Source organism: Pezoporus flaviventris, unplaced genomic scaffold (genome assembly GCF_033815535.1).
Source record: "Pezoporus flaviventris isolate CSIRO_AGI_PZ_B2104156 unplaced genomic scaffold, CSIRO_AGI_Pfla_v1 ptg000037l, whole genome shotgun sequence".
NCBI lineage: Eukaryota > Metazoa > Chordata > Aves > Psittaciformes > Psittacidae > Pezoporus > Pezoporus flaviventris.
This window is the reverse complement of record NW_026892585.1, coordinates 8,584,644-8,598,757: the sequence shown is the minus strand read 5'-3', so window position 1 is coordinate 8,598,757 and position 14,114 is coordinate 8,584,644. Positions and strand designations below refer to the sequence as shown.

The window sequence follows — 14,114 nt, the reverse complement described above, 5'->3', positions numbered from 1 at the left end:
TCTTCTCTGCCCAACCTGTAGCTGTGCCTGGGATTGTTCCGACCGAGGTGCAGGACCTTGCACTTGGCATGGTTAAACCTCATGAGGCTGGCATCAGCCCACCTCACAAGCGTGTCAAGGTCCCTCTGGATGGCATTCCTTCCCTCCAGGGTATCAACTGAACCACACAGCTTGGTGTCATCGGCAAACTTGCTGAGGGCGCACTCAATCCCACTGTCCATGTCAGCGACAAAGATGTTAAACAAGACCGGTCCCAACACCAATCCCTGAGGGACGCCACTCGTTACTGGTCTCCAGCTGGACACTGAGCCATTGACCACAACTCTCTGTGTGCGGCCATCCAGCCAGTTCTTTATCCACCGAGTGGTCCATCCATCAAATTGATGTCTCTCCAATTTAGAGACAAGGATGTCGTGTGGGACAGTGTCGAATGCTTTGCACAAGTCCAGGTAGATGACATCAACTGCTCTACCCTGTCCATCAGTTCTGTAGCCCCATCATAGAAGGCCACCAAGTTGGTCAGGCAGGATTTCCCCTTAGTGAAGCCCTGCTGGCTGTCACCAAGCACCTTGTTGACTTTCATGTGCCTTAGCATGCCTTCCAGGAGAATCTGCTCCAAGATTTTGCCAGGCACAGAGGTGAGACTGACTGGTCTGTAATTCCCCGGGTCATCCATTTTCCCCTTCTTGAAAATGGGGGTTATATTTCCCTTTTTCCAGTCATCGGGAACTTCACCTGACTGCCACGATTTCTCAAATATGATGGCCAGCGGCTTAGCAGCTTCATTTGCCAGCTCCTTCAGGACCCGCGGGTGGATCTCATCAGGACCCATGGACTTGTGCAACGTAGTTGCAATGTTCCATGGCAATGTAGCTAGACACAAGGAAGTGTCTCCAGTTTACTTCAGGATGGTATCACTTAGGTTCTGGAGAGCCACCTGCTCTGTGCACAGCTGTGCTGGGGAAGTCTCTGAGATGTTTTTATTCTACCCCTTCTTGGTAATTACTGCCTATTATTGCTGTATGAAAGGATCATATATACACTCCCCATGTCCCATTAAAGACAGCCATCCAGCTGGGCTAAACTTACCCCTGGAAGTGGTTTGAGCTAGCTCAGAACTAAGGTACTCACATGAATCTTTCTGTAAGTAGAGTCCTACAGCAGTAATGCTGCCCCAACAGTGCTACCTGGAAGAGCATTTCTGTTTATCACCTTAAAGCAGCCTTTCCAAACTGAATGCCAGGACCCTGCTACCTTGCTTTAGAGAGCAGGAAGCAAGTATCTTACTAATTCCAAACATCCACTGAAATACATGGAAATTGACTGAACATGTGACCTCAAATCCCCATTTCAAATCTCTGCATGAGATTTGAGAATCGGCTGACTGAGTTTTGAAGCTGCTGTTCAGGAAGAAATACAAATACAGGTTTAGGGGCCGAGCACAACTGAGCTCTGTGTTCAACAGTCCTTTAATGTATGCCAAATGGTCTTTCTGGTTCAAAATCATTTAATGCAATGCTAAGCAATGCCCTCACTGTTGCTTTTGCTGATTCGCAGTAAACCAGTGGGATGCCAGGCTGCCACCATCAGAACATATGCTTTATTGGAAAAGTATTTCAGCAGGCCTCACCTTGTAATACATTATGTGACCCTGGAAGGCAGGCAGCAAACACTCCTACGGGCAAATAGATCACTAAAAGTTAAAGCGACCTATCACTTTGGGAGCAGCAGCATCATTTCTGTCATCCTGCTCTACCCAGGGTCATAAAGCTGTAATGGATAAGGAAAAAAATACATCACTGAAGCTCTGAAGACTGATCCCAGCTGATGGACTGGGCGTCTTGTACCAGTGAAGAACAAGAGAAGGGAGGGAAGGAGAGAAAGCAGAGGAAAGAGGAATCCAGCTGTGAAGCCCCGAAAACAGAACTACTCCTGGAAGTGCTGCTCAGTTTGCTTTGGTCAGAATAAACTTGGGCAGCAAAATGGGCCATGTAAGTTATTTCAGTTATGAAACAGGTTAGAGTGCTTATCTAAACAGCTTCACTAGCACATAGACAGCTGCCCATCTCCATTTACAGCCTTTCCCAGAACAGTCCCTTACCTCTGACTTTTATTTTAAAGAATTACTCTTTTCATCTTTTAGACTCTGAATTCTCCTAAGACATAAAACCCTACTGGTTTTGTAATCTTTTTTGTTCCATTCATAACATGTCAACAAAACCCCAATGAAGCAAAGCAGTGAAAAAAGCACAGCGCAAACATTTCAATTCTAACAATGTAAACAGCATCGAAAGGATTCTGAATCCTGTTTATCTACCTGTGAAGCTAGTAGTCAGTGGATGATCTGTTGCTAGAGAAAGGTCTTGCTCCCATTGTTATTGCTATTGCCTTTTGAAGTGATGACAGTGGCACTCTTTTGAATGGTAGCATTTTTCAGCAATTTAACTCCCTGCCTAAAGAAGCAAATTTGCATGAAAATTACCTGGAAAGCACAATCACATACCCACACAGTTTATACAAACACAATGGTATTTTCAGCACAGGTATGACAAACAGCATCTCAAAGGGCCATAGGGATGAAGAGTAAATTAGTTGGCAAGAATATTTTCTCCAGTAATTTCTTAGAAAAGGAATAATTTCTTGGGGAAAACCTACAATTATCTTCCAACCTCTTCCTCCATGAGCACTGCAACTGATTTCTACCTTTATTCTTATTTACTTTCCATGAAAGCACCACTTAGGCCCTAATGAAGAATGCCGGGTAATTCTGGCGTTATTGGATTTTTCATTACTTATTTATTAGACATGAGGACTGTTACCAGTAAGCAGCCAGGTGAGTCAAATCAGATAAAGCATTATCTGATTTCTGTGCTGTAAATCAGATTTTAATAGAGAAAAGATCTGTATCCCTTTGGGAGTGCAAAGAATATGTTTATAATGTGCTCTGAATGTGTGCTACACAGTAGCAAGTATGGGTTAAAAAAAATTTCCTCTATTCAATTTTCCACCACCTCCTCCCAGGGTCTTCCATCCAGAAGATGAGAATGAATATAAATGTGCCAAGTGCTAGGAAATAACTAAGATAGGATAAGCATGCACACATGCTGCATTCTCACACAGACACACAAAAATACTGAATTCTGCAATATTAAAAATATAATCAAGACCTCACTGTTTCTCTGCTGCCAGGAGAATTCACAGATTTCAGGTTCACTTAATTCACCCATTGAAATAAGACCTTTGGTAGCCTACTCTCAACCCCAATACAGCTTCTGTCTCAGGTATTTTTCCTTGTCTCTATTCAGAAGCTATGAAATGTCACCACAGGAGCCGTGAATTAGACACAGATAACATTTGACTACCCCTTGAAGGTTTTACACATTTTCATCAGCAGAGTAATCTAGATACGTTCAGACAGGTATCAGTATTAAACATTAAAAACCTCAATGCAAAGCCAGCTCTTTCCTGTACTGCAGTGTTATTTGAATTCTGACTTGCTGGAAATGACTGCAAAAATCAGAGCTCCCTTCTCACCTAAAAACACATCATGTTTGACTGTTCAGACAGAACTAAAGTTGTGGAATTAGTTTAGCGCCCCGATACTTAACACAAATATTCTGTGGACTCAAAACCTAACTTTTTAAAACCAAACTTGTTAGGTCATATTCAATTAATTCCATGACAACCTGGAGTGAAAGGCCTTTCAAGTCAAGTTTGGCTTAAGAATTCATTTTCTTTCATGATTTACACATGAAAATGAATTTATAAACCAAACCATTTTATTCATCGAGGTTTGTGAAGGCGTGTGGTCAGAGTGCCACTAACGAATGAACAGAGGAAGCTCTGCTACTGTCAGCCATCAGCACCAATGCTGACATCTATGCAGCACTTCAATATCTTCATTTTCCCACTTCTTCCCAGGTGAGCCTTTGCTTCTCCATCACAATTTACAGGAGGACTGACATTTTAGAAGCAACTGCAAAACTACAGGCAGCACAGAAGCCATCAACACAATCAAAAGTAATATTAAACTTAGATTACCTGAATGTAAGGCTTATTTATTCCAGTTAAAAATCCAAGCAAGTCACAACTAACCATATGCTGTATTTGAGATACTGGCTTCCTTTTTCAAGGATGCAGTTACACTTTAATTTGTTTTATCAATATCTGAAATATAACATGGTACCACAATCTGTATTTGGATGAGTAAAGGTTAGCTTTAGTCACTTGGGCAGGAGAGCAGTTTCAGGTTGTAATGACCTTAGTTTCTCATAAACATCCTCAAGGAAGACCAGAGCATTTTTGTTTTCATGCATCTTAAATGATAACACAGAGAAATAAATAAAGGAACTAGGACATGTGAGAAACATGAATACTGAAAGTGTAGCCTGAAATGGGGTGCAGCACATCACGAAGGCAAGCACTGTCAAGATCTGAGGTTTCCTCTTGGAAACAGACAGCAACAGGGACTGCGAGAAGCAGAGATGGTGTCATGTTCACATGAAACAAGTAGGAAACAGACACTTAAATACATCTTTTCCCCCAGAAAAAGCAAAAGAAATAAAATACCAAATTAAGTGTAATAAAAGTCCCTGTAGCTCCATATCCAACTACGCCTCTAAGTGACCTGACCAAGTTTTATTACAGCACAACTAGAACCACAAGCACGCAAGCAACTGATATATCAACCCAAACCGAGATCCAAACCATTGCACCCCCCACTGCTTTCCCCTATAGCTGGCACAACTAGGTAGTAACCCTGTTCTTTCCTTTGCTTCAGCAGATTAGGCAGTCATAAACTAGTAGGAACAAAGCCATGTCATTTGTGGGAGTAGACCACCTTTAAAGCTACCATCTTTCTAATGAGTACCTTGTAAATTTGATGAGATTTATGTCATTAAACTCAAAAAAACCCTATGTCTGAAAAATAACTTAAACTAATAATCAAAACCACTAGAAAGGACTGCAACCTCACTGCATCTATCACATTTTGACCCATGCAGTAGCCTTCTGCAAAGCAACACAGGCTTCAGAGATACTCCCTTAGTTAACGTGAGGCTACTCTGAGCTTCTTTGACCTCACTCTGGAGGGGAGAACATTTACTGAGAAATGAGAAGTCCCTCGGTGGAACAGGCCACAGGAGATAAACAGATGAAGATTTGGTACTTGTCAACTGTACCCATCAGTGCAAATGAAAATATTTAACTCATTATCAAATTAAGAGAACATCCCTTATACAATAGATTCAGCTCTTATAATCCAGATAGCAGTTACCTGGCAAGTCTCTCAAGTCCTGAGTTAATGCCATGTTTGTATCTTCTACCATCAGTGAGCCATTACTGCCTACAATCTCAATTGCACATGGTCAAACCCTCAGTGGAAGAAGACACTCCCTGGACTATCACACGTCCTACTGGCCAGCACAGTGGGTCAATATCCAATTACGTATTAACTAACCAAGGCACTGCACTACAAACTGTGAGAGCCATGTGCCCTTTCTTGCATGGGATGGCTCTGAAGTCTGGCCATGTAAATCACATTCCAAGACCAGAGCCTCCCAATTACTGCTTTGCTTCCCTTGTTAATCTGTATCTAAAATATCCCATTATTCTTCTTAGTAAATACATTCTGAATGACTCAGTGGGGGAGGAGGAGGCAGGAGGATGAAGATTGTTTTCATTTTGGGGGGGTCAAGAAACCTCCTTTTTCTACAGATAAATGTCCCTGTTCGAGATCAGATGCACCTTTTCCCACTTGAAAAATAATAGAGATATCTATTCATTCAGAGTTGACAAACAGACAATGTAAGTGAAGCAGTTCAGGGGAAGGGAGGTAGCTTTAATAATCTGTATCACATTATTATTTGTTGGTTATAACTTTATAGCTTATAACCAGGAGTTTAGACACTCGCAGCTTCCCCTCCCTGGAGGGCAATGTATCAAGGTGGTAATGTATCATGACCTCAACAAATGTTCTATTTAAACAGCACAACGACTCCCAAATGGAAAACATGTTTCTGCCTGTGACATCTCAGGTAAAAATGTATTTCTTTTCTATTTTTTCCAAACCCCCCTTCATTTCTAGATAAAAATTGGCCTGGCAGGGATACAATGCCATGTTCCACCTTCAAACACATCAGGCCCTTCAGCACTGGTGAGGCTCATGTAAACATGCCTTTAGGTTAACATCAAACCCCCCATCCCTGAGGTGTCTGACTTACTGAGGTTCCACTTGAGGCCTGTCGTGGTCACACTCTCGCAGGGGTTCCCAATGGGGATGAGGCCACACCAGTCGCCTTCCAGTCCCGTGTCCACATGCAGCTTGTGCTTGCCCTGAAAGACAGAAGGGCCTCTGGAGTCAGTGCTCATTAGGGACCCAAACTGCATTTGCCAACAGACCTTGCAAGCGAACTAGAAAACACTTGGATGGAGACAGGTCCAGAATATCCCACAAAGGTTCGGAAATACTTGGCTGCAGGAATACAGGTCACTGATGTTTACTGAGGGAGGAGACACGTGTGCTTAGGCTGCAGACCTCAGGGCTTTCAAAAAGTTTGTCTAGGCTTTTCTAATCAGAATCTGGCTTTGCTCATTCTTCCCTGGCTTTTTTGAAAGAGGCGCTTCTGTCAAAGCTAGGCTCTTTGTCCCTGTGAAATGAAGGCATCCTAACCCAGTCATTCATTTTTTCCCCTCATCTAAACAGCTGCTTCACTTCCTAAATAATGCTAGTCGAAGCACCACTGAAACTCCTTCATTGTTTTGACAGCATCTGTAAAAATTCATGTGTTTCTCCAGGCATATACTCTTCCCAGAAGGAAGAATACATGCAGAAACTTAACCAGGTGCTAGAAAAATTGACCTAAATATTTAAAGGAACATGATTACACTACGCAAGAACAATAAAGTAAAATTACAACACATTTTTTTGTACATGCAAGCTAAATTTATCTTCTAACTATCGAGTTCATGAGGTGGAGGAGAAGCTGCAGCTCTTCATGATGACGGATTTGTGACCAAGCTCTTAATCAGTACTTACAGACCCTGTGTGAACATCTTGCCAGGTACCAGCATAGGAACAATTGCAAGGAAGAACAGAGTGAAAATCTTTTACAGAATAAAAAGGGGGAAAAGAAGCTGAATGATATAGATCTGGCACAATTTGTGTTCTAAGAAAGTGTTTTATGAAAAGTAGCTACAGGAAAACAGCAAAGGCAAAACAGTGACAAGATCGGTGAAGAAATCATCCTCTGGTCTTTTCTACATGGGTAATTTCTTTCCAACAAACATGGGCTTCACCTGGAGGAATGTTTCTTTGAACGGAAGTTTTGTTGGGGTTTCATTTTATTCTCTTCTGAATTCACAGGCAAGTCAAACCCTTAAGCATGTCTTTTACACACAAATTCTGCACCACTATAAATAAAATCAGATGTACCCAGTTAATCATCTACCAAAATAAAAGAAGTCTCTGAAACATAATGACTATTTCGTGAGTAGTTTGTTAAGCAGGATGCCTGGGTTTCATAGCAAAAGAATGAAGAACAGTTAAACTATATAACTCAGGTAAATGTCCCAAGCAGCAAAAATACTGCTTCACAGTTTTAGTCTGGAAAATGTATTTAAGCTTTTTTTATTCACCCTGTTCTCTCATACGTTCATTCCAAATGCCCTTGCAAATATGAAGTCACTAGTTAGAAAGTCAAAACTGGAGGCAAAATATTTTATTGCTGAGCTGTTGCTGTCTGAGGATTCGACAGCTTCTCCTGTTAATGCCAAATGCATTATGAAGAAACAACTTCAATACATGTCATGCTCTCAGTTAACAAATGAACCTTGGAAAAGCTGTAAATTAGGGAGTATCAGACTGCATAGCTTAAGCCTGTCTGTCTGCAGAGCAACAAGAAAACCAATCCAATATCAAGTACCTTCTCAGGATGTCCAGGTTCATGTGGAGATGAGCCATGTATTTCTAAAGTGGTTGTGAACACTTGCCTGCCAGATCCAGAGGTGTAACAAATTCAGGCTTGATAACCTTTCAGCTGTGCAATAAGGCATGCTACTTCTCTCTCGCAGTACAGAGGGAGGATGAAAGGAGAGGTAGAGGTGCAAGGTCTCTTGTTATGTGATTGCAGATATGGTCTATAATGAAGATGATGATGAAGAGAATGAAGGGGTGGGACTGCCTGTTCCCAATGGATATACACACTGCTGCTCAGAGCTGCTGGAGGAGAGAAACAAACTCACTACTTTTATCAATTAGTAAAGGAATCTGAAAAAGAAGTAACTGGCCAGAAAGAGAACCTGATTAAGACCTATATACACAAAACCTGTCCATTTTTGGACATATAAATTCAAAACCTACCACTGGGTTTGCATTTCCCATCTTATGACATTCCAGCCCAGTTTACAGATTGGAATTTAATTCAGCAGAAATTTATGCAGAAAGCTGTCTTTCTGTGCTCATGAAATAAACCTCTAAACCAAAAGATGCCATTACCAGATGCCTGCTAATATGGAGGATTTTATCACAACTTTTTCAATGTCTAATGCTTCCCTGAAGTCCCAGTTCACACATGCCAGTAATTATGTGAGAATCCTGACCTTCTTCCCTAAAAAGATGTTTTCTAGCCCTCAGTTAAGAAATTTCAAACCAGAAGCCCAAAGGGCTAAACCCAAGGCAGTAAGTAAACAGGAATTTAAATATTAAAATGCCAATTATTTGTTAAAACCCACTCTCAACTGTTAAGCCAAGCTTGTGGTTTAGAGACTGGGTCACTGATAGTACACAAGGCACTTAAAGACTTTTCCTTAAATAAATCAATAACGGATCTTAATGTTATTAAGGATGGTGGGGGCAGAAAAGGGGAATGAACACTGGCAAAAAACCGCAACCAACCAACCAAAAACCCCAACTAACCCATTCTGGTTTTGCCAAAAAAGAGTAATCAGCCAACGCATTTGCTAAGTAAGGCTTTACTTTCAAAGCACTGTGAGTCTGCCATGGGGGAAATGAGGAGCCCAAGCTGATCTTCAAACTTTTGAGTACAGATCTTTCAACTGAGCAAGACGGAACTGCTATTTGCAGGAGGAAGGGAGGATCAGAGCTTGTAATTTGCAAATACAAGTAATAATTTGTTCCATTTAAGCCTCTGTGATTAAAGGAACAATTATATACTGGCACTTAAAATATGAAACTGTTTTCAGTTTCTGCAGAACTCCAAGTTCCAAAATTAGGATTAAAACAAAAACCAAAGTTTAACTAAATAAATCCCTCCTTCTTAAGGTTTTTTCTGCCTCTGTAGGTGGTAACTGAAATATTTTCACATTTAACTTAGGAATCAAATATTATCATGTTTGAATGATACCAGTCCTAAAAAAATGGCAAATCATACAGCTGCATTGATTTTTATCTTATTAAGTCTGTTTTGAAGAACATTGATTTCTTTCTCTTCATTTTGTCTCTGATGCTGGAAAATAAGATCAATTTCTAAGTTCAGCAATAAGAAGAAAATGTCAGAAGGTATTTTTAAGAACGCTTCATCCATATAGGTTAAACTTTTCCTTTTGATTCTAATACCTTGTGTTAGAAGAAAGTATTTAAGAAATAGTGGTTAAATATACACCCACTCCAACATTCCTTTTGCTGAGGAAGCACCTAAAGACATAGTTGTTCTGTGTCACACCTCCTAACTGAAAGGAAGTCTGATTCTAGGAATTAATACATTTAACCCTGTTCAAGGCTATAAGACACTAGAATCCTCAGTCAATTCTGCAAGCTGAAAAGCATATGAGCAGTATCAAGATAAAACCCGATAGCTTTTTGCATGCACAGATACCCCAGTACAGAGAAAATGACTTCTCCAAGTACTTTCCAGGCCCACTTGAATAAATGTATTACAATAAATGTATACTCAAAAATAGATACAAAGCTACCACATGTTATGAAAGACAGAGAGAATGATGACTGATCTTCAGAACTGCATTCTGAAGGGATGTGAAGGAGGGAAACCTGGAACCTGGCAGGCTGGAATTGACACAAAAGAGAAGCACAAAGCCAGTGGACAAGATGCTAGGAAAGAATAAGGAATTAAAATTAAGCCTTAAAAAACAAATGAAGAAAGATATAATAAGCATCTTGGAAACTGCTGAAGGACTGTAACTGAGGAGGAAAAGGAACGAGTTACAGGATTAAAAGACAAAGCAACCTTATTCTAATTTTCAGGCTGTCCTTGCAGTTTTTTTCCAGCATATACAGAATCACTGAAAACTTAACTCCCAGAAGCTGATTTTCACCTGTGCTTGCTGTGAGATCTGGGACTACAGAGGAACAGGGTTTTCTGCTCTATGAAACCTCCTCCGCTAGCTAGATCTTGTTTTCTGCAGTCTTCTGATAAAAAGCAATTTCAGATCAGCTTTATTTCAATGATTACTCCATAGATGGCAGCACACACTTAAAAACAAACAGCAGCAGCAAAAAACTAAATGCAGATGTCATAGTGTTACCCAAGGAAATGGTAAAACCCCACAATCTGTTTTAGCACATAAACATCTGGGTGCAGAAAATGGTATATTTATGAACAATTCAGGGAATAGGTGGAAACCAACACACTCACCAAAGACTGCAGCGGAGAGGATGAAAGGAACAAGGATGCAACTAAGCTGAGAACATTCATGTTTCAAATCAAGTATCATCACTGACAATAAGGTAAAAGCAAAGTTGCAGAAGTATTCCTACTAATCATTAGTTGTGTAAGAACTTAACAATAATAAAAGCTTTCAGGCTGAGGTTGTGAGCACAATACAGCCATTTTTCTAAAAGGATGTATTTAAGAAGAGCTATTTTGTTACAACCCTAAAATATCATCAACTGTCAAACAAATATGCATAAGCTGCTATTGCATGAATGCTATTCAAAGAATGTCATCTGAGCCAACCAGGCTTTTTGTTGCTCTTGAAAATAACATTATCCACAGTTCTAGTGAAAACTCAGAAGTCTAAAAGCTCTTGTATATCATACCAATGACTGCTCAAACTCCTATGGAATAAACAGCAAATTTACTGTACTTCAGTACTGAAAACTGTTGGACCCAATTCAGCTGATCCTTACTATCAGATGTTAGTGGTCCCGAACTGGAACTGACAGACTTCAGAATATCAGTTATTTGTAAGGCAGAGTACCATCAAGCCTACCCTTCAAGGGGAGCACTCCATAAAACAAGGACTTTAGAGTGAATAAACTCAAAGGCAGTAGAGACACAATAAATTACAATCATTATTAGACCCAATTAATAAACACATCTGCTTCAAACCAATTTATGACAAGGGTATAGAAAGAAATTCCTGTGGAGGTAAGTGCCACTAAACTGAAAAGATTTACTGTACCCTGAGGTTATGCATTGAAGTTGTTGCTACTGTACATCTGGCGCACAAATTATCCACAAAGAGGAAATGATCCCAGAGTTTCACACATCCACATGTGAACTTTTTCTACTGAAACCCTCCGGAGAGTACACTTCTGATGTAACATCCACAGCATGTTTTACTAATCACAGCAGGTGCATCCCTTGTTTGCCCATGACCTACTGCAGCATGAGCAAGTAAAAGTATTTTCTGCAGTCAGTTTTTCTAAAAGGATGTATTTTAGAAGAGCTATTTTGTTAAAACCCTACAATATCGCTGTCTTTTCAAACAATTATGCATTTGTTGAACTCAACATTTGACTGACGAGAAAAGAGCAATCGTAGGTGCAAAAAATGCACAAGTGTTTCTCTTTGGAGGCTGCAAGCAGTTAAACCTGCCAGCAGTGTAGACATTGCTAAAGTGCACAAATGCAGTGATGAAAACACTCATTCCCACTTGCAAATGGAATTCCACAACATTTTCTTCAGTCTACCACAAATCAGTGCAAAACACCCCACAAACACAGTGTGAAACAATGACAATGAAGAACTCGCTGGTCCTTCTCTAAAGTCAAGCAAGCCGTCACCAGCCCAGTGTGACATTTTATCCTTGAGCTTGTGCATTTGATGCCCTATCCTCAGCAGCCCCATCATCCTAGGCTTAATTAGCATTTTTAGTGATGCCTTTAAAAAAAAGCATCAGAACCATTTTCTTTACACCCATTTATGAGACTACAGAGTGTAATAGATTGCAGATAAGAGTGAAAAGTAGACAAGCTGCTGAAGATTTCATATTGCCTGTATAATTATTATGCAACATTGCAGTCAAATTGTCAATGTAGAGGGGCCTTCACTAAGGACACTAATATTCTGTAATTCCTAAGTGATAAAAATTACAGCATAATCTTTCTCATCATACACCAGTTCGTAATACATTTTGTGTAACTGCTCATTCTTTTCATGCACTTTTACAGGGGAAGAGTCCAGAGGATCTCCTCTACCTAGCCTACATTCTCTTCTTTTCCTTGGTATTAGAGAAGTGTGGGAGTTAATTTAAAAGACAGGATATTGTCCACCTAACTTGTGGCAAGAAAATGTCTTCACAGCACTGAATTACAAAGTGTTGCTGGAAGGCACCTTAATGCTATGTAAGAATACACACTTTTTTGTGTGAGTATATAGTGCTAGGGGGTTTGTGGTTTGTACTTTGAAAGTGCTTAGGCTCTGTTAAGAAAAAAAGTATGGTTACCAAGCCTAAAGCACATCAGTGTTTACTAATGTATGCTATACAACAATATTTGATGTATTTTTTGCTTGTCTGGGTTGCTGTCTACGCATCTTGCTTTTTCTTCCCTATTACAGCTAATCTGTCTTTCCTTTCACGTAGTTCTTCACAGTCCATCCTGCGATGGAGCCTGTCACATCCTATTTAGTGGGAAGAGATTAATATTTTCTTTCATCAACTACTGATCACCTGACTCTTCTTTGGCTGTTGTAGCAGGTGCCTTTGCAACTTCCCTAAGATTCAAATCTGTTTATCTGTTCTCAGAAGTCTTCCCAGACATACTGGCAAATCTCCTTGGGCTCTCCTCCTCCAAAATCTGACCTGGAAATCTTCTCTGCTGCATAACAAAGAATGAGCAGCAGGCTGCTGGTCAACATCATCTTACTGATTCTTGTACTCTTCATTCTACATCCATGTGATGCCATTGCTTTTTTATGTGTTATATGATGCAGCAAATCATGACCCCAAAACTCCTCTTATGTGCCACCATCCTTTTAGTAGAAGTGGCTTCAAATTCAGGGGCTTCATTTTATGATTAGGGGCTTCATAGAAGCCTGACCCCTATAACTTCTTTGGTACAATCAAACTGATGGACCGAGTTCTTCGCACTGAGTAGTGGAGTGTCATATATACTCTTCTCTCCCCTTCATTTCTGACTGTTACTTTCACATACCTCTAAGTAAGAAACAGGGAGGTTTGAAGTAATGAATAATGAACTCTGGGAATAATTTTCAGCACCCCTTCTTGATTTCTCTTACAGGAAAGAATAATTTGCTGCTATTACAAAGACATTCTTTGACCTGGGATAAGAAACTGTATCTATTTTCAGTAGACAAGGAAACAGATTCTGCATTATAACAGCAGGCTTTGAAGAAGTGTTATGCCCCAGCAATGACTGACTGCTTCTCTCTACACCCATGAAATTCAAAGACATGTTGATCAGGTCAGGAAGAACAAATATAATTAGAGAAACTTCAAACATATGTATTTTTCTCCTCTTTTTACCACCTGCCACCATTTTCTTGTATAGCTAAGCAGTCAGTTAGAGATTGTAGTCCATGCAGAACCCCATTCTTTTCTTGGAGCATGTGGTGGGGGAACAGAATACTGTAATACCCTCAGAAACAATTTGCCTCCTTCAGGAATCGCACTTGGATAAGGTTATGAAGTTTATTTGCAACAGCCTTTTTATAATGGTCACAGCGTCAGTTCCCTTGCACTTCAGTGGGAACTGCACCCACGTCATCACTGTCATCAAGTGACAGATTAGGTCCTCAGAATATAGATGAACATTCACAAGCACACTAAAAGCATTCAAAGTAGGCCAACCCAAGTCCTAAATATTTGACAGTGGTTTCTTATCATAAACAGTCAGCCTGGCATCTTTTCTCACAAGACTTTAAAGCCCTGAAAGCATTTTTGTAGCCCCCCAT

The 14,114-nt window shown here is 40.3% G+C and overlaps 1 protein-coding gene across 10 annotated transcripts in view; it reads right to left on the bottom strand.

Annotated features, from left to right (window-relative positions):
• The window catches only part of TPK1 (thiamin pyrophosphokinase 1), a 284,251-nt gene that overhangs the window by 54,141 nt on the left and 215,996 nt on the right, over positions 1–14,114 (bottom strand). For 8 of the 10 annotated variants that reach the window (XM_061464636.1, XM_061464643.1, XM_061464641.1 and 5 more), the window contains one exon: positions 6,222–6,333. In XM_061464636.1, coding sequence (XP_061320620.1) covers positions 6,222–6,333 — 112 coding nt within the window. Of the gene's footprint in view, positions 1–2,317; positions 2,454–4,085; positions 4,317–6,221; positions 6,334–14,114 lie in introns of those variants that run through there. The other 2 variants (XR_009745350.1, XM_061464640.1) reach the window with 2 other exon arrangements.